General features: G+C 42.5%; 1 protein-coding gene across 9 annotated transcripts in view; it reads right to left on the bottom strand.

Moving 5' to 3' along the window:
• Positions 1-19,776, bottom strand: part of Atosa (atos homolog A) — a 77,744-nt gene that overhangs the window by 14,429 nt on the left and 43,539 nt on the right. For 5 of the 9 annotated variants that reach the window (XR_005487782.2, XM_039081143.2, XM_039081145.2 and 2 more), the window contains 5 exons: positions 9,031-9,215; positions 8,131-8,333; positions 7,741-7,866; positions 4,359-6,171; positions 2,023-2,151 (listed from right to left, as the gene is read on the bottom strand). Coding sequence is in view for 8 of the 9 variants with exons in the window: in XM_039081143.2 (XP_038937071.1) it covers positions 2,023-2,151; positions 4,359-6,171; positions 7,741-7,866; positions 8,131-8,333; positions 9,031-9,215 (2,456 nt within the window). In the remaining variant the exon portion in view is untranslated. The remainder of the gene's footprint in view (positions 1-2,022; positions 2,152-4,358; positions 6,172-7,740; positions 7,867-8,130; positions 8,334-9,030; positions 9,216-19,776) is intronic. The other 4 variants (XM_063265179.1, XM_063265180.1, NM_001106838.1 and 1 more) reach the window with 1 other exon arrangement.

Below are 19,776 nucleotides of genomic sequence, written 5' to 3'. Positions count from 1 at the left end.
CTCAAAACAATGACGCTTATCACATATTTTCTTTCATTTTCATTTTATTAATGTAGAAAAAGAACCCAGATGATTCCTAAAAGTACTCTGACTAGGTTCTAAATAAAACTAGGTTTTTCTGTACAAGGACTCTTACTTTGTGTTTGTGTGTGTGTGCATGGATAGTATATGCATTGTGTATGCAAAAGTGTATGTGTTTACACATGTGTGCTCATGTGTGTGGAGGTCAGAGGTATCTTCTTCAGTCACTCTTTATCCTACTTTTTGAGTAAGGGTCTTTCATTGAACCCAGGGCTCTAGAAGCAGAAAGTGCCAGAGATCCTCCTGCCTCTGCCTCCTCATCACTGGCTATGGACAATTGCTACAGTGCTCAGCTTTGTGGGAGCATTGAGGTCTGAACTCAGAACTTTCCCTACAGAACCATCTCTGCTAGGACTGTTATTTGTAAGTTGTATATCTCTGTGCACCTTTGGGGTATGTGTACCTGTAACGTTTAGAGTTTAGACTAAAGGGGCAAAAATAAGAATGTTGGCATCCTATCCACTGTAACATTCCCAAGAAATGTATTCTTCACAGAAAATGGGTTTGAAAAATAGTACTCTGAATTTTCAACAACCAGCATATACTAGATTGTATTTCTCACAAACCATTTATCTCAAAATATACTAAAAATGAAAGCTCTAAGTGCAAATTAAAAGTGGAGTCAGATACAACATGAGAGTTAGACCTGTTTTGGGAATCTATGTAAAGCATGAATAATTAATAAATGTAAAATACAACTGAGGCACTGGTTTGAGAAGAAAGGGCTGAGATCATCATGGCTAGGAGTGACAGCAACCTTGGAAGCTGCAGAGGTCATGAGACAAGAGAGCAGGGAGTTCAGGACCAGAATGAGTATTTCTGGGAGACCCTGCCTCAAAGTAAAGTCTACTCCCCATGCCCCAAAACGGGGAAAAGGTATGTTTAAGTGGTAGGGCACTTTCCTAGCATGTGCTCATTTAAATGGGTTCAACCTTTAATACCAAAGAAAATGTCACTGGCAAGAAAACTGTTCCAGAACCAGACCATATCAAATAAATCAGCCGAAACAATCATGAGCTCATGTGTGTACAATCCAGCAGAGCTCGCATTTCAGAAAAGCTCTCTGTCTTCCTTCCCTTCACTCTGCCTGGTCAGTGCTTGGAGCTTCTTCTGCATATGATGAGCATGACACCTGTCTCTTATGGACCTTTCAGGGTTACTGTTCCCTCTCCTTTCTGTCTGTCACACTAAGTGCTTTCTAAGTATCTGCCTGTGCACCTATGAAACTTCCACTCAACTGAGTCCATTCCACTATTTTTCCATAAGGTATGCATGTGTGTACATGCACCTTTGTGTGTCCATGTATGTGCATGCATGTGTGTACACGCAACTGTGTATGCGCACACACTTCAAGGAGAGTAATTCCATATTCAGATGTTTTCTTTCAAACTTTTTGAAGACAGGGCCTCACTTTATAGCCAAATAGCCACTGGTTGCAGTCACCCAGCCCTCCCACGTGGTGCTGGGATGGAGCCCAGGGCCTCCTACATGGATCATTCTGTCTCTGAGCAACATCCCAAGCCCTCCAATAGGAGATTTAACCACTACACTCAAAACTATGGACTTATTTATACTAGTTTTTAAACAAGATTGTTGCTGGTGCCAATATTTATTGAGATGAGGAAAAAATCTATTTGTATGAAAACATCAAGGTATTTTTAAAAATTGTTTTTTTCCTTTTACACTTAGTAACAAAATATTCAGCAAAAGAACTCCAGGAAGAATTTCAATACCAGTAAAATACACTTCATTTTTGCTCAATGTATATTCTTTCCCCATATTATTATATAGCTCTTAAATGTACCATCAAACCCCATGAAGTTTTCTAACTGAAAGTGTACTTCCCGGTTGAAATGTTTCAGTTAATGTTAGCTGAAGTGCTTGAGAGCATGGCGGCTGCCTGCCTGCAGCTGCTGGGCGTGAGGGACGGAGGGAACTTACTGGGCTTGAGAGGAGAGGCAGCCCTGTCTGAGGATGAAAGGCTCTGGTTGATGTCCCATCCAGGGAATGAAAATCGTGTTTCCTCCAGACACTTGAATGCTTCAGTGTAGTCCTCTGTGAGGAAAAGTCCTAGATTTTAGTGGGAACATTTAAATAATGGTTAAGTTTGTAGATACACTGCTAATACACTCAGGTATGCAGCATTGGTGGTGAAGCTAAAGAGCCCTGACATGCATAAGCATACACTACACACATGCAGACATCAATACAGACCTACATGGCGCTTGTTTTTGGTATAATGTCTCAAAAATTTTGAAGTGTGCCCAATACAACTGTTTTATCAATATGTTCACTCACAATCTAGCATCTAATATTTTAACTTGTAGAAAAAAACCCAGCTAGAACAGAGTTAAGACTGTAAAGTATATAACTTTGCTAAGAGCCATTTTTAGAGGATTTAGTTTAGTATGACAAATTCAGAATATAAAACAGGGGACTGGGGAGAGGGCTTAGCAGTTAAGAGCCTTACTGCTCTTGCAGAGGACTCAAGTTTGGCTCCTAGCACCTACATGGTGACTTGCAACCTCTGTAACTTCAGTTCCAGATGGACCCAATGCCCTCTTCTGGCTTCTGTGGACACCAGATACACATGTGATGTTCTTTTTATAAATATAATAAAAAGAACTCTTCTAAAACAAGAAACATGGTTACAGCACTATGTTTTTACTGTGAACCAAGAAACAGGAGAAGTGGCACATGTGTGCGTGTGTGTGTGTGCACGTGCGCTTGTAATCCCAGTGGCATTCAAGGCTAAGACCAAGAAGACAGCTGAGCCCAGGGCTCAAGGTCAGTCTGGGCAACCACTGAGACCCTCTCTCAAGAAGCAGGGGAAATACTTACAAATTGGACAAATTTATATCTAAAATTCAGAAATTTACAAAAAGTATGAAAAGTTAAAAAATTGACTAAGTTGGTCACACTTCACATTTATCAGCTTTGTGACCCAGTCCTTGTCCTTCTGCCTACTGGGCAAAAAAACCAAAACAAAAAACACCTGGCCCTGGGGAAAGAGGGGGTCAGGCAGACAAATGTTCACAGGTTGTATAGGAGGGCGCTGGAGCACATGTATGATTTCACGTAAAATCAGCACATGAACAAGTCAGTGCTAGAAGACAAACCAAAACACCATGTCCAAATTAAGTTCACAGGCCTGCTTTCTTATCCTGGTGGCCTTAAACTCTCCTCCCTATTGCTTCTAAAAGCCTGGAACTGCAGACATGGGCCAGCTGGGTCTCTCTAAAACACAGAGTGTTTTTAAGATCATGATAAGCCTTTGTACACTTTTAGGGTATACCTTTTTATTTAAGCTGCATGTTAAAGGTCTATGAACTATACAGATCGATTATCAGTTTCCGAATTATACGGTTTATTTGGTATGGCTCAAGGTCTACACCATGAGGAAAGATCCAGGAACTAAAGATCCTTAGTACCCACTTCGGGCAGCTCCTCCTGACAGTCTACACTGTTACCATGCGGCGTCTGTACCAGGCCAGCGCTGCTTGCAAAACACACCAAGCTGACAGGAATGTCCACTTGATCCCTTCTTCCTCCCCACTGACTGTATGCAATACCGAAACAAAGGCAACAGGAAGAATCCAAGTGGACGGAGGACGTGACTAGCAGAACCCTGGACTACAAGAGACCTGAGAAGGGGTTCAGATCACCAGATCAGCCACTGATGTTGACAGAGTTCCTAGCATGTCCAACCTTCTGGGCCTCTATTACCCCCATGTGTCAGACCTGTCCCTTGGTACAGTACCAAGTTCTATAATCATTTGACATAACTGAGAGGAGCCAGTAAAGAATACAGAAATCAACACACACACACACACACACACACACACACACACACACACACACACACACACACACACACACACACACATTCATTCCCCAGGTCAAATATAAAGGCCAGGTGCTTCTGAATGGGAGAAAATAGCTTTTAGATGGTTGCTGAAAGTTTGAAATGACAGACCTCACAAAACCTTGAAATTTTTGCTGCTGTAATTATAACTTTTAAAGAAGGAACCATACTCTGAATTTTAAACCATGTGACCCATGATCCACTTCTTCTCTTACCTTGTGTTGTGTTGACTTTCAAGAGGGTGGGTTATTGGCAAGAATATTAATAGTTCTGTAGAAGTCTTATCACACCACACTGGGTACTCTACAGATAATAGGCACCCCTGAGCATTCATAACCACATCTCCGGTGAATCAGATTCAAACCACAACTAATAGCCAAGAATTACATTTTAAATATTACATGTTACCTACCAACATGTCTGCATTTTTCAGTCTTTCGCTTGTAGACAGACAGTGCTTTACACTTGGAGGTTTTCCGGCAACTGAATCTTTGTTTTCCTCCTGCTCAGTTTTTAGTTGGTCTGATATTGTGCTTTTGGAACCCTCAGTATCTTCACTGAGATAATTTTCTGTGCCAAGCTGAATGTTTTGCTCACATGTCTTTGATCTTTTGGAGTCTTTATTTGAACAATTAGTTTTGTACTTGTTCAAATAGTCAGGCATTTCCAACATAGTCACTTTTATTTTTGGGTCAATACCTCTTGACTCATCACACTGGAGATGACTGAGAGAGCCCGGGCTATTCTCATCTTTTATTTTCTCTGTGCATTTATTTGTGCAAATCTGTTTGTCAATACTGTTGCAATGCAAACACTGTTTCTCAGTTTCATGGCTCATTTCTTGCTTCCTAAGTTGTAATTTACAAGATGTACTTTCCAATCTGCCAATCAAAGCCAAGCTGCTTTCATTGCAGAGGGACGAGTTAGAGGAAGTGAGTAAGCCAGCAGCCTTGTTCAGCAACTCCTGCCTGGCTGTGTGGGTGATGTCATCAGGATGGTTCTGATGCTGAGCGCTTTCTTCAGGTTTCAGAGACTTTTCTTGAGGACTGTTTTTGAAAGATCGGAAACATTTACTAGGTTTGGGGCTTTTCCCATCACCTCTGTCTCCCAATAAGGACACTTCTGTATGAGTAGCAGAAACAGAGACATTCTCTCTGTCCTTCTTCAACATGGTTTTGTCATGAAATGAACTCCTGAACACTTTAGAAGGAATGGAATTGGAGTCGTGCTTGCTGAACGCAGGCCGGGGAATGTGAGCTGTGGGGTCGATGTGCTCCAAGTGCTGTGCGATCCTGGCTATGACATCCTGCCGCTCCAGAAGCAAAGAGCCAATCAGTGGGTTTGCCTCCCCAGCAGGCTGCCGAGGGTAGGGACTGTGAGAGGCACAGGTTTCTCCTTGCCTGGTTTCCAGCTTCTCTTTCACTTTCCCCTCCTTGCTGTCTCCTGGGGAGCCAAACTCTGGACTCCCAAAAGAGACAGAGAATGCTTCTTTGCATCTTCTCGAATACCCACTCTCCTGTGAAACTGGGTGAAGCTTTGGGCTAAGTGAAGTGGACTCTGGGGTGTTAAAGGGGAGTTCAGACATGCGAGAGGAGCTGGGGTCACAGTGAATCAAGTGCTGAGCAATCCTGGCAATGACTTCTTGTCGATCCTGAATCAGGGAGTCGATTAAAGGGTTAGGCTCCCCTACTGGCTGCCGGGAGCTCTGACAGCTGGAGACACTGGAATCGATCACAGAGAGTGATTTGAAAGTTCTCACTGATGCCTCCTGGGACCTCACTTCTCCAGTGCCACTGAAGCCCAGGACGCTGGCTTGAGGTGTTCCATTGTCAGACTTGCTACCTGTGCCTGGGCAGAGCCTGACATTTCTAATGGCTGCAGTGTACTCAGGAGGCATGCCACTTCTGACATGCAGGGCACTCACAGGTGCCATGGTCCATGTGTGCTTGCTGCACAGACTCTGAGAGCTGCTGGGACAACGGTACTCCACTTCACCAGGGCCACGGTGCTGACAGGCTCGAAGCTCCTGTTCCTGAATTCTCTTCTCATACAGACCAATATTAGTATGGATACTACAGGTCAAAACTGGATAATGAGCTTGTCTGGGTAAGGACTGAACGCTGACTTTCAAGGCCACGTTGTGAGAGACATTGGGAACGGGAAACACATGCTCAGTTGGAGTCTGTGAAAAACTCCACTGCAGGTCGACATCAGCAGCACTGATTCTAGAGCCAAACAACACAGATCAGTCACAAACTGCCCCTCCATTGCTCTGAATGACTTTAAGGATACAAAATAGTTTCATCTATGGTTAACTCCCACCAAGGTCTACTTTCAGCCATGCTACCTTGTCACTGCTAAAAGCAACATACATGGCACAGCTGACTGTACTCGGATGAAGGGACTGTTTTCTGTTATTTTAGTCTTTCAGACCAAATTTTATAGCCAGGTGGTGGTAGAGCACACCTTTGATCCTAGCCCTTGGGAGGCAGAGACGGGCAGATCCCTGAGTTTGAAGCCAGCCTGGTCTACAGAGCAAGTTCCAGGACAGCCAGGGCTATACATAGAAACTCTGCCCCCAAAACAAAAACAAACAAAAGAGATCGAGTTTCTTTCTGTAGCCCTGGATGTCCTCAAATTTACTATGTAGCACAGGTTGGTTTCAAACTTGCAATGATCCTCCTACTTTTAGTCTTCTGTAAGATTACAGGAAGGAACTACCAAAAGCTCAAGGATATTATGATTTAATCATATTTGCCAAAATAGAAAAACAAAAGCACCAAGTAGTAGTGGTGCAGGCCTTTAATCCCAGAACTTAGGAGGCAGAGGCAGGCAGATCTTTGTTTGAGGCCATCCTTGTTTATAGAGTTAGTTCCAGGGATACATAGAGAAACCCTATTTCAAATAACCAAAACCAAACCAAAACACCACACACACACACACACACACACACACACACACACACACACACACACACAAAAGCAAAAAGCAAAAAACAAAAAAAGAACTCCCCTCAAAAGCAACAAACCTAACCAACCAACCAAACAAAAACCAAAGAAAAACCAGGGCTATATGTTTAGTATTTAATAAGTGGGTTCTGCTCATTGAGCAAGACAGTCTAGAGACACTATTTCACCTGCATAAAGAAAAGATTTGTTGCTTGGCAGCCTGCATGTTAATTTATGCATACATACACACATACACATGCATACAAGAAGTCATATACACAAATATGCATGTGCTTCTCCTTCCTTCCTTCCTTCCTTCCTTCCTTCCTTCCTTCCTTCCTTCCTTCCTTCTTTCCTCCCTTCCTCTCTGTATAAGACAGGCTTTTGCTATCTTGCTTAGGTTCAAACTCACTATTCCAACAGTCTTCCTGCTTCACCATCTGGAGTAGCTGGTGCTGTGAGCACACGGCATTATGTCCAGCAATGTTTATATGTTTGAGATAGAAAACTCCAGATCAAAGGAAGTCACAAATTCAGGTGACCTCAGTTTCTACTTTACTGTGGCATTAAGTCCAGCTCAGCTTCCTAAGGTGGTAAACTTGAATGGTCTTTAAACATTTTTGCCCACCAAATTTAACCCACCAAGCCATCTTAACAAGATCTAGTTCAACAAGATTATTTATAATATATTACCCATGTAATATATACTTTCTTGTTTTGAGGAAAACCTCATCAATATATACTGATTTTCATTTATAAATGAAGGAAATATACTCTTGACAAGCTAAACAACACTTAGTAAACTGTGGCTATATACTGATCCTTTTCCCCGCTGGACATACATACCTGTAAAGAATGTTTCGTGGAATAGCACCATGAGAAACACTCAGCCAAGCACTTAACTGAGAAAAAAACACGAATGATCTGACAGCCAGCAGAAGTGCCTTCTCTTCGATGAAGCGATCGCCATTCCTAAGGGAGGGAACATGACTGAGAGACTGAGAGACTCCTTTTGGAAGAGGAAAGTGGGAACAGTCACCTCTTGGGATGTGTACGCTATAGCTAAGAGCACCTACACGCACTCTAATGTCACTTGGTGTCATAATTACGTAGCGAACCAATGTGTTAAGTGTCTCAACCTTACCACATAAAAAAGGGGGATTCAGAGACATGAAGCAATGGCAGGGTCAGGTGTAGGGGATCGAGGAAAACTGGAGACCAAACTGAATGACTCACTGTCGGGGAACTGGCTCCAAGATCCACCTCTCCAGTAACAGTGCATCTTGTTTAATGGCAGGGTCATTCAGATCTGTCCCCTCTGTGCTAGGGCCCTCGTCACTGTAGCAGCAATCTGGCAGAAGCATCACTTCTACCATGATTGGAAGATTATTTTTCCACAACAGCGTGACCTCAGATCTGGTTCGTCTGGCTTGGCGACACTAGGAGAAAAGGAAGATAAACAAATGAATATTCTCAATAACTGCCTTAATTTTGTATTTAAATTTCAAAACCATAATTGTAGATATCTGCATAAGGAAAGCGCATATGTGGTAGCACTTGCTCAGGCTCGGCTGTCTCTTCTGTTCCCAGCACCCCTATTGTGGCTCACAACCATCTGTAACGGGATCCGATGCCCCCTTCTGCTGTGTCTGAAGACAGCTACAGTGTACTCACATACATAAAATGAATAAATCTTAAAACACCACCAACAACAAAAGAAATTAATAACTGGAAGAAAAAATATATATTAGAGAAAATATATAATTTTTAGAAATTATATCATGTGCTACTTATTAAAATGTTTTGATGATTTTCTTTTAAAATATTAATATAAATTTTTCCCACTGAAAAAATATAGGGGAAAAAGTTAATGTAGGTTATTTATCTAATGAATAAGAACATACAATGGAGGGCCAAGGGAAGACTCCACAGCTAAAGGAAAGCAGATGGCAGCAGTGAAGTCTCCTGTGAAGTGGGAGGGGCTTCCAACCTCTCTTCATCTTAGGGAAGGTACCCAGAGCATTTCCAAGCCATTGCTCAAATACAGAAATCACTGTGGCAGAACAGCAGGGATGAGAACATCTGAGCTAGTTTACACAAAAGACAAACCCAGCAGCAACGGAGCCCAGTCCTCACCTGGGCCAGCTTGTCGCTGCACTCATGTCTGGCTGCGCCTGGGAAACGAGACTGCGCTGGAGGGCAGTGGAAACTCTCTGCACGGCCTTTCACGGAACACTCAGGGGTTCGGCCTTCAGTTATCAGCAAGGCCAAAGAGACCAAGAACTCCTCTGCATCATATTCAAAATACTCATCCAAGGCATCTGGCATTAAAAAAAAGGAAAATTCTTCATTGTATTAAGAATTCATCACTTGAGTTATTCACATTTTTACAGTGTTGCTGTTTATCTATCTATCATTATAGGCCTGAACCCAGGGCTACATACTACTAGGTCAGCGTTTCATCCTCATCAACAAGTGATGTCAACAAGTGCTCTACAACTGAGCTATATCCGTAGCTCATTAATTTTTAATGAATTAATTGTTTGGAGATAAGGTTTCATACAGCCCAGCCTGGCGTCAAGTTCACCAAGTGGTGTAAGTTGGTCTTGAACTTCTATCCTCTCTGGCTCTTAGGTTCCGAGACTGCAGTTGTGCAGCACCATTCCTATCCACTCCGTCACTGAGATAAACCTCTAAAGTACTCAATAGGAACTCATGACAGCTGGGGGCAATATTCACAGCACTCGGAAGGCTAAGACAAGGACTGTTGTGAGTTTAGGGCCAGCCTAGGCTATACAGTGAGTTCCAGGCTACTTTTGGTTATAGAAGACCCTGTCTCAAAATGCAAAAACTAATAAGTAACAAACCTTTTCCTGACTGAAGGTGTAGCTGAGGCCTAAAGTTCCCAGCACTGAAGAGGCTGAGGCAGGAAGATGACAGCTAACACTTAGGACGGTGGTTTTTACTGGCAGCAAGCATCTTTACTTCTAAGTCCTTGGTCTAGATAAGCTCAGTCCTCATGGCACTGTAGGATGAGGACGCCTACCTGCATCTTACAGGCAGTCAAAGCAAGGGCAAGGAGCTAGGGCAGGGAGCTGACACATGCTCACCCCAGTCAATCTGCAACTTGGATACACGATTTGACCCTAGAAACCAGGCCCTAACTACCATAATAATGTGGTTGTTCACAATGGCCATAAAATTTCCTATTACATACTTTTGTTTCTTAAAAATGAAAATAATATATATCTGACACATGCTTTTATTCATTTGGTATTTTTGTGATACAGAATTATTCCTGGAAATGGGACTATAAATTATAATAATGAGCTGACTGGAAAAGAGAGGGTCTCAAATCTCCTTTGGGGATGGAATTAGATCATAAATCAAGGAGTATTTACAGATAAACCTGGAGACATATGATCATCGGTCATCACTCCTACCTTTACGTTTTCTGTTACATCCTATGACTTTATTTGTGCATGTGCATGTGTGTAGGTACCCATGGAGCAGGGGTGTATGCCAGCGTGCAAACAGAAGGTCAGAGGACAAATTTGTTCTTTTCACTATGTGAGGTCCCAGGATTGAACTCAGGCCATCAGGCTTGCTGGCAAGTACCTTTATTTGCAGAGCCATTTTGTCGACCCCTTACTTTCTATCTTTTTTAAAAAATGTGTTTTAATTATCTAGTAGACAATTTTCCTTCTCAAATGTAGGCCTCTATTTTTATTTAGATAGACCTATAGCATAAACTATTTAATCGGTACCATACTGTTGGATGTTTAGGATGATCCAGCTGTTTTCTAAATAGAACAATCTTTATAAATATGCTTGAAAACTAATATGCTTGAACATCCAGCTTAATGAACTCGCTAAGGCTGGGATAAACTCACAAATGAACAATTTTGATTCATATTAACAGCCTGCCCCCTCTGAAGATAAAACAGTGTTATCTTAAATAAATGATCTTTTTAGCAATCTCCCAGGTTTTTCCCTGGCCTCTTTTCCACTTTACTCTGTGGTTTGAGTGGCCTGGAATCTTTCTACTATCTTGGCAGGCTATAGAAATAAGTCAAACAGCATGTGTAGAAGTCCAGCCAGCCTTGGGAAGGACACTCCTCCTCCGTTTGTCGACACAGAGCTGTGTGCTGCCCAACTGTGTGGGGTTTTTTCAGGGTGCAAAGGCAGCAATGTGTGTGCACGGCAGGTTCTGGTGCAGTCAGAGAGACTGCTCACTTTGTGATCTCCCCTAAGATTTCCCCTGAGCTCTTCTACCTCTCCTTTCTTTTGTTTGTTTGTTTGTTTGTTTGTTAGGTTTTTGCTGTTGATTTAAGAATTATTTTTTTTTTTTGGTTCTTTTTTTTCGGAGCTGGGGACCGAACCCAGGGCCTTGCGCTTCCTAGGTAAGCGCTCTACCACTGAGCTAAATCCCCAGCCCCAAGAATTATTTTTTTTTAAAAGACAAGTCCTCATTTAGTCTGGGCTGGCCTCAAACTCATTGTATATAGTCAAGGCTATACTTAACTTTCTGGTCTTCCCTCTTCTACCTCCCAAATGCTGGGTCTGCTGGCCATGAGCCAGCTCCGCTGCTTCTGAAGAGCAGAGATGCACAGACTCTTGGAGCTGAAAGAATCCTGAAAAAGTCTAATTCAACCTCCAAATAAGCCCTCAGACACTGTCCCTGAACTGTCAGCAGCCAGTCCTTGCATATCTAGTGCTGAGGTGGCCTGCTTCATCCCTGGATCTCCCCAAGTGTCTAGAGCTTTTGCTATGCCTAAGCTGCTTACTTTTCTAGTTGGAGTGGGCTCCAGTCCAGAACCTCAAGAGCATGGCTCTCCAGAGCAGCAGACCAGCCCTAGCTCGTGGTCAGACTACAAGCACAGTGGTAGAGGCTGAGGGACCCTGTTCATCTCCCACCTTAGTGGAGATCTGTTTTACTGAAGACCCGCTCGACTGAATCCTCAGGTACAAAGGTTTGGTTATCTCTTTTCTTCAGCTGTCGGCTTCCTGATGATCCACTTATAGACCCTCAAGCCTGACACTTGGCCAGAGCTGTCACAGAGCCAGCTGCTCTAGCTGGATGATGGCATGGGCTCTGATATGGATGCTGCCTGAGTGCCAGGTCAACTCAGCATTCGCAGCTCCCCTCATGATCTCTCCATCCCAGACAAAGTCCTATCTAGAGAGCTCGTGTCCTTCCATTCTCTCTCTGATGCGTCAGGTGTGCTTTCCCCTCTCCTTTTCATCTACCCACAGGTTTGTGAAGACACCCTGTCTCATCTGTAAAAGGCCTCTTTCCGACCTGCTCTCCACATTGCCCTTTTACTGGCTTCCTTCTCTTCCCAGAGCTTGCATAAGTCACTGACGCAGTGATGGCTGTTGCCAGACACTGGCATGCAACCCAGAGTCATGCCTTCCACATCCACATGGGTCCATGACACCATTTTCCATGGACAGACAACCCTCTCCAAAATTTGGAGCACTGACCAGGCAAAAAGAAAGGCTGAAGAAACCAATCAACACTGCAGGTGGACTGACCCAGTACTGTCTTGACAGCTCGGTAGCATGCAGAACCCTCTGCTTCCTCACAGTGAGCGTCTTAATCCCGCATCCTTGGAGCCCACCAAAATGTGAACAAAGAGAAACAACCACCCACACTTGTTCTCTAGCCTCTGTCTATATACCATGTACACACACACACACACACACACACACACCCACACACACACACATAAACACACACAACCTCTCTCTCATGCACACTGCACGTACACACATAATACTAGTATTTTTGAAAAAAAATTATATAAACCTTAAAAATTTTATCAAGACATGATTATGAGAAACAGCCATAATAAACATCATGGATTGATTTACTCTTGCTTTATTTTTCTTTTAGGATTTGTTTTGCTTTTGGTTTGAGTCACAGTTTCTCTGTGCAGTCTAGGCTGTCCTGGAATTCACGCTGTAAACCACGCTGTCCTCAATTCATAGAGGTCCACCTACCTCTGCCCCTAAGTGCTGGAATTAAAGACACGTGGACCACTGGACAGCGTAGAGATTTAATTTTTAAAGTTACATCTGTGTGGGCATGTGAGGGTAAGTGCGGGTGCCTGCAGAAGCCAGAAATGGAGGCTGGCTCCACCGGAGCTGAGGTTACAAGCAGTTGTGACTGACCCAGCACGGGTTCTGGGAACTAAACTCTGGTCCTCTCTAAACTACAGAGTCACCTCCCTAGCCCCATACATAACTCCTCTATTCTGGCTTTCCCCTCATTAATCTCTATATCTTTGCATGTGTATGAGTGCTCACGTGTGTGAAGGTGCGTGTGGGGACGGAGGTGGAGCTGGGTTTCTTCCTCAGCTTCTCTCTACTTTTTCTGAGTAGGCTCTGCCATTGAGGGGATGTAACTCGCCCGAGGGATCTGCTGTCTCCACCTCTTGAACTGGCTCTGCAGGTGGCTGTCAGTACCCAGCATCCGGCAGGTCACCAGCTTTCCTGCCAGGGTGTTGGTGCTCTGAACTCTGGTCCACACATTTGTGACCAAGTATTTAACCTTCAGAGTCAGCTTCCTAACCACCTTCCCACTTAATTAAGCTAAGATTGTAACATCTTGCAGACTGAAGTTGCAAGGGTTATTTGTAAAAATATTTTTTTAGAATATTGCCATACACATAAGTGGCACAGCATAACAATTAAATTTAAAATAAATACCACTGGAAACTACTTCTCTCCTTTGTGGGTGAGAAGAAGAAATTTTAAAGTCATTTGTCCAAGCTTACATTTATTATAATTATCAACTCTGACTTATTTTTTATGGTGTGAGTTCTAGAAAGTTCTCTGGAACAACTATCAACAAGACCTAGTCTTAAAGAATTTAGATGTTCTCTTGTTCCTTTTTTGTTTGTTTGTTTGTTTTTTGAAGGGTTTTGTGTGTGTGTGTGTGTGTGTGTGTGTGTGTGTGTGTGTGTAAGAAATAAGGTATTGTTTAAGAAACCTGCAGCTTGTCATGAGTTCTGCTGGCTGCATTGTTTTTATTCAATTTCATTTGGTTTTGCTGTGTGTGTGTGTGTGGGGGGTGTGTGCCTGAGTGCACGCTGTGTGTGCCACACCACATATGTAAAGATCTGAGGGCATTTTCTGGAGTCAAGTCTCCCCTCCTACTGTGCTTTTGTGGGTTCTGGGGATCAAACTCAGGCTTTTCTCTGGTAAGTGCCTTTACATGCTGAGACATCTCACTGGTTCTCTTCTGTTGGCTTCAGATAAATGATACTTTAAAGACTAATTGTGTTGGGTTGGGGATTTGGCTCAGTGGTAGAGCGCTTGCCTAGGAAGCGCAAGGCCCTGGGTTCGGTCCCCAGCTCCAAAAAAAAAAAAAAAAAAAAAAAAAAGACTAATTGTATGCATAAAGGGTTAAATAAGATGCCTAAATTATAATTAATGTTGAACCTGGATTGTTACAGTGTGATAGTTGGTAGAACCCCAAGGCACAGAAAAATGTTAGCTCCACTACTGGTCAAGCTGAGATGAACTTTCCCTAGTGCTGTGGGTCAGATCCAGGGTCCTAATCAGGCGACTGAGATGTTCAAATACGGAGTCTCAACCCCAGCCGGTGTAATCAAAACAACACCCCCCCCCAAAATGTAATAAAAATTCTTACCTCAGAAACTTCTGAGTAAGAAAAAGACTTTGTCCTTTGATTTTTGGCATACCTTGCTATGGTAGAAACTTAGGTTTGTTTTTAGTTAACAGTCAAATATTAAACAACAAAACCAGTATAGTCAATGGCCACTTACTTTAAAACACACTTATAACTTTACTAGTTCAGATAGTCAGAATGATTTTCTTAGTGGCCTTTCTGCACAAAGAACTAAAAGATGAATTAAACTATTGTTTTCATGAGTATTTGCTTTCTGATGTATTTGTCTGGCTAAAGAAATGTCATGTGGCATCTTCCTTAAGAAATGAGGTAGGAAAAGGGAGACATAACTACAGATTCAGAGGAAATTCAAAAAATCATCAGATCTTACTATAAAAACCTATATTCAACAAAACTTGAAAATCTTCAGGAAATGGACAATTTCCTAGACAGATACCAGGTACCGAAGTTAAATCAGGAACAGATAAACCAGTTAAACAACCCCATAACTCCTAAGGAAATAGAAGCAGTCATTAAAGGTCTCCCAACCAAAAAGAGCCCAGGTCCAGACGGGTTTAGTGCAGAATTCTATCAAACCTTCATAGAAGACCTCATACCAATATTATCCAAACTATTCCACAAAATTGAAACAGATGGAGCACTACCGAATTCCTTCTACGAAGCCACAATTACTCTTATACCTAAACCACACAAAGACACAACAAAGAAAGAGAACTTCAGACCAATTTCCCTTATGAATATCGACGCAAAAATACTCAATAAAATTCTGGCAAACCGAATTCAAGAGCACATCAAAACAATCATCCACCATGATCAAGTAGGCTTCATCCCAGGCATGCAGGGATGGTTTAATATATGGAAAACCATCAACGTGATCCATTATATAAACAAACTGAACGAACAGAACCACATGATCATTTCATTAGATGCTGAGAAAGCATTTGACAAAATTCAACACCCCTTCATGATAAAAGTCCTGGAAAGAATAGGAATTCAAGGCCCATACCTAAACATAGTAAAAGCCATATACAGCAAACCAGTTGCTAACATTAAACTAAATGGAGAGAAACTTGAAGCAATCCCACTAAAATCCGGGACTAGACAAGGCTGCCCACTCTCTCCCTACTTATTCAATATAGTTCTTGAAGTTCTAGCCAGAGCAATCAGACAACAAAAGGAGATCAAGGGGATACAGATCGGAAAAGAAGAGGTCAAAATATCACTATTTGCAGATGACATGATAGTATATTTAAGTGATCCCAAAAGTTCCACCAGAGAACTACTAAAGCTGATAAACAACTTCAGCAAAGTGGCTGGGTATAAAATTAACTCAAATAAATCAGTTGCCTTCCTCTATACAAAAGAGAAACAAGCCGAGAAAGAAATTAGGGAAACGACACCCTTCATAATAGACCCAAATAATATAAAGTACCTCGGTGTGACTTTAACCAAGCAAGTAAAAGATCTGTACAATAAGAACTTCAAGACACTGAGGAAAGAAATTGAAGAAGACCTCAGAAGATGGAAAGATCTCCCATGCTCATGGATTGGCAGGATTAACATAGTAAAAATGGCCATTTTACCAAAAGCAATCTACAGATTCAATGCAATCCCCATCAAAATACCAATCCAATTCTTCAAAGAGTTAGACAGAACAATTTGCAAATTCATCTGGAATAACAAAAAACCCAGGATAGCTAAAGCTATCCTCAACAATAAAAGGACGTCAGGGGGAATCACTATCCCTGAACTCAAGCAGTATTACAGAGCAATAGTGATAAAAACTGCATGGTATTGGTACAGAGACAGACAGATAGACCAATGGAATAGAATTGAAGACCCAGAAATGAACGCACACACCTATGGTCACTTGATTTTTGACAAAGGAGCCAAAACCATCCAATGGAAAAAAGATAGCATTTTCAGCAAATGGTGCTGGTTCAACTGGAGGGCAACATGTAGAAGAATGATCCATCCTTATCACCCTGTACAAAGCTTAAGTCCAAGTGGATCAAGGACCTCCACATCAAACCAGACACACTCAAACTAATAGAAGAAAAACTAGGGAAGCATCTGGAACACATGGGCACTGGAAAAAATTTCCTGAACAAAACACCAATGGCTTACGCTCTAAGATCAAGAATCGACAAATGGGATCTCATAAAACTGCAAAGCTTCTGTAAGGCAAAGGACACTGTGGTTAGGACAAAACGGCAACCAACAGATTGGGAAAAGATCTTTACCAATCCTACAACAGATAGAGGCCTTATATCCAAAATATACAAAGAACTCAAGAAGTTAGACCGCAGGGAAACAAATAACCCTATTAAAAAATGGGGTTCAGAGCTAAACAAAGAATTCACAGCTGAGGAATGCCGAATGGCTGAGAAACACCTAAAGAAATGTTCAACATCTTTAGTCATAAGGGAAATGCAAATCAAAACAACCCTGAGATTTCACCTCACACCAGTGAGAATGGCTAAGATCAAAAACTCAGGTGACAGCAGATGCTGGGGAGGATGTGGAGAAAGAGGAACACTCCTCCATTGTTGGTGGGATTGCAGACTGGTACAACCATTCTGGAAATCAGTCTGGAGGTTCCTCAGAAAATTGGACATTGAACTGCCTGAGGATCCAGCTATACCTCTCTTGGGCATATACCCAAAAGATTCCTCAACATACAAAAGAGACACGTGCTCCACTATGTTCATCGCAGCCTTATTTATAATAGCCAGAAACTGGAAAGAACCCAGATGCCCTTCAACAGAGGAATGGATTCAGAAAATGTGGTACATCTACACAATGGAATATTACTCAGCTATCAAAAACAACGAGTTTATGAAATTCGTAGGCAAATGGTTGGAACTGGAAAATATCATCCTGAGTGAGCTAACCCATTCACAGAAAGACATACATGGTATGCACTCATTGATAAGTGGCTATTAGCCCAAATGCTTGAATTACCCTAGATCCCTAGAACAAACGAAACTCAAGACGGATGATCAAAATGTGAATGCTTCACTCCTTCTTTAAATGAGGAAAAAGAATACCCTTGGCAGGGAAGGTAGAGGCAAAGATCAAAACAGAGACTGAAGGAACACCCATTCAGAGCCTGCCCCACATATGACCCATACATATACAGCCACCCAATTAGAGAAGATGGACGAAGCAAAGAAGTGCAGGCCTACAGGAACCGGATGTAGATCGCTCCTGAGAGACACAGCCAGAATACAGCAAATACAGAGGCGAATGCCAGCAGCAAACCACTGAACTGAGAATAGGCCCCCGTTGAAGGAATCAGAGAAAGAACTGGAAGAGCTTGAAGGGGCTCGAGACCCCAAAAGTACAACAATGTCAAGCAACCAGAGCTTCCAGGGACTAAGCCACTACCTAAAGACTATACATGGACTGACCCTGGACTCTGACCTCATAGGTAGCAATGAATATCCTAGTAAGAGCACCAGTGGAAGGGGAAGCCCTGGGTCCTGCTAAGACTGAACCCCCAGTGAACTAGACTATGGGGGGAGGGCGGCAATGGGGGGAGGGTTGGGAGGGGAACACCCATAAGGAAAGGGAGGGGGGAGGGGGATGTTTGCCCGGAAACCGGGAAAGGGAATAACACTTGAAATGTATATAAGAAATACTCAAGTTAATAAAAAAAAAAAAAAAAAAAGAAAGAAATGAGGTAGGGAGGTTGTGGAGCAGGCTCGGGACTTAAGAGCAATGGCTGATCTTTCAGAGGACCCAAGTTCAAGTCCCAGCACTGACATAGTGACTCACAACTGTCTAATTACAGGAATCTGATGGACTCTGAGGACACAGAATGTGGGCTGCACATAGACAGGCATGCAGACAAAACACCCACACATAAAATAAAAATAGCAATGAAGCTAGAGTATATACTCAACAAAACTGAAAGCCAAAGAGAAGTAAAATTCATGAAAGAACTTTGTAAACTATGTTTCTTCCCTTTTTGCTGGGGGCTGGGTGGGTGGACAAGGTCTTACTCTGTACTCTAGGCTGGTTTGAACTTGCTATATAAGCCACTTTGTCATCCAACTCCAAGAAATCCTCCTGTCTCAGTCACAAAATTGTCCTTTAATTAATTTGTAATTGTAGTTAAAAGATTCACTGGAGAATGCAGTTTCACACAAAAGGGCAGTAAGACCCAGAGAGTTCAGTTTTAGGCAAGTTTAGACATGTTACTTAATTTCTTTGTTTCTAATGGAGGAATGATAAATGTTATGAAAGACCCTGCCTGTCCTTGGGGGAAAGTAGGACTTTCCCACAGGCCTTGCTTTCTCTTCAGGGGACATGTTGAAGGGTAACCTTCCCCTTCAGGGAACTCTATCTGTAGCCACTGGGCAGTTTCCATCCAAGGCAGCGGAAGAGGGATGTGGACTGGGGGTTGGGTGTCTGACAGGGAAATAGACAAGAACAGATTCCCATGTTGAAGCAGGAAGAAGCAGAGTTCAGCGGCCCACGAATGAGGGAAAAGTCATGAGAAGGGAGGTCAGGGTTTGTCTCAAAAATAAAGCAAAACAAATCATATACACGGTGGGCAAAGAATCGATTCACACAGTTGTCCTGCGACTTCCATATATGTTCTGTGGCATGGATACCCATGCATCTACATACACATTCACATGAAGTCACACACAAAAATGGAATAAATATTTTTTAATTATGAAGTCTGGGATCTTGTCATAATAGTACAAAACCAACTAAGATGGTTATCTTGACTTACTGGTAATTTTAATGGTTAACCAGCCAACTAGTTATAGCTGTTATAATGATTAGAAATTTGGTATGTCAAGCAGCAAATGAAAAAGAATCTGTTCTGTGGCAGGTTACATAACAAAATTAGGATAAAGAAAAGGTGAGCAAATAAATCATAAAGACTAAGGGACAGAGGGAAAATGAAAACCTCAATGGACTCACTAGGTCCGTGTCATCTGCCCCTTTCTCTTGCTCCTATTCTCCCAGTCCCAGACCAGCTCTTCATTCTCCATCCCCTCTACTCTAACCCTGCACATGTCAAGGAGACAAGACTCTTTTTCTTTCTAGCTGTTTCTTCCTCCTATGTCTTCTTCCGTAGCTATAATCTCTTCCAGAGTAACTGCAATAGTTCCATGGCTAGGCTCTCTGCATCTGGTGGTCTCCTTCCACTCCTGTCCACCCCAAAATTCTCTATACAGTATAAATGTGATTGTTGGATCAAA

Source organism: Rattus norvegicus, chromosome 8, assembly GCF_036323735.1.
Source record: "Rattus norvegicus strain BN/NHsdMcwi chromosome 8, GRCr8, whole genome shotgun sequence".
NCBI classification, from domain to species: Eukaryota; Metazoa; Chordata; class Mammalia; order Rodentia; family Muridae; genus Rattus; species Rattus norvegicus.
Note: the sequence above shows the minus strand (reverse complement) of the source record. Positions and strands in the feature narration are given on the sequence as shown.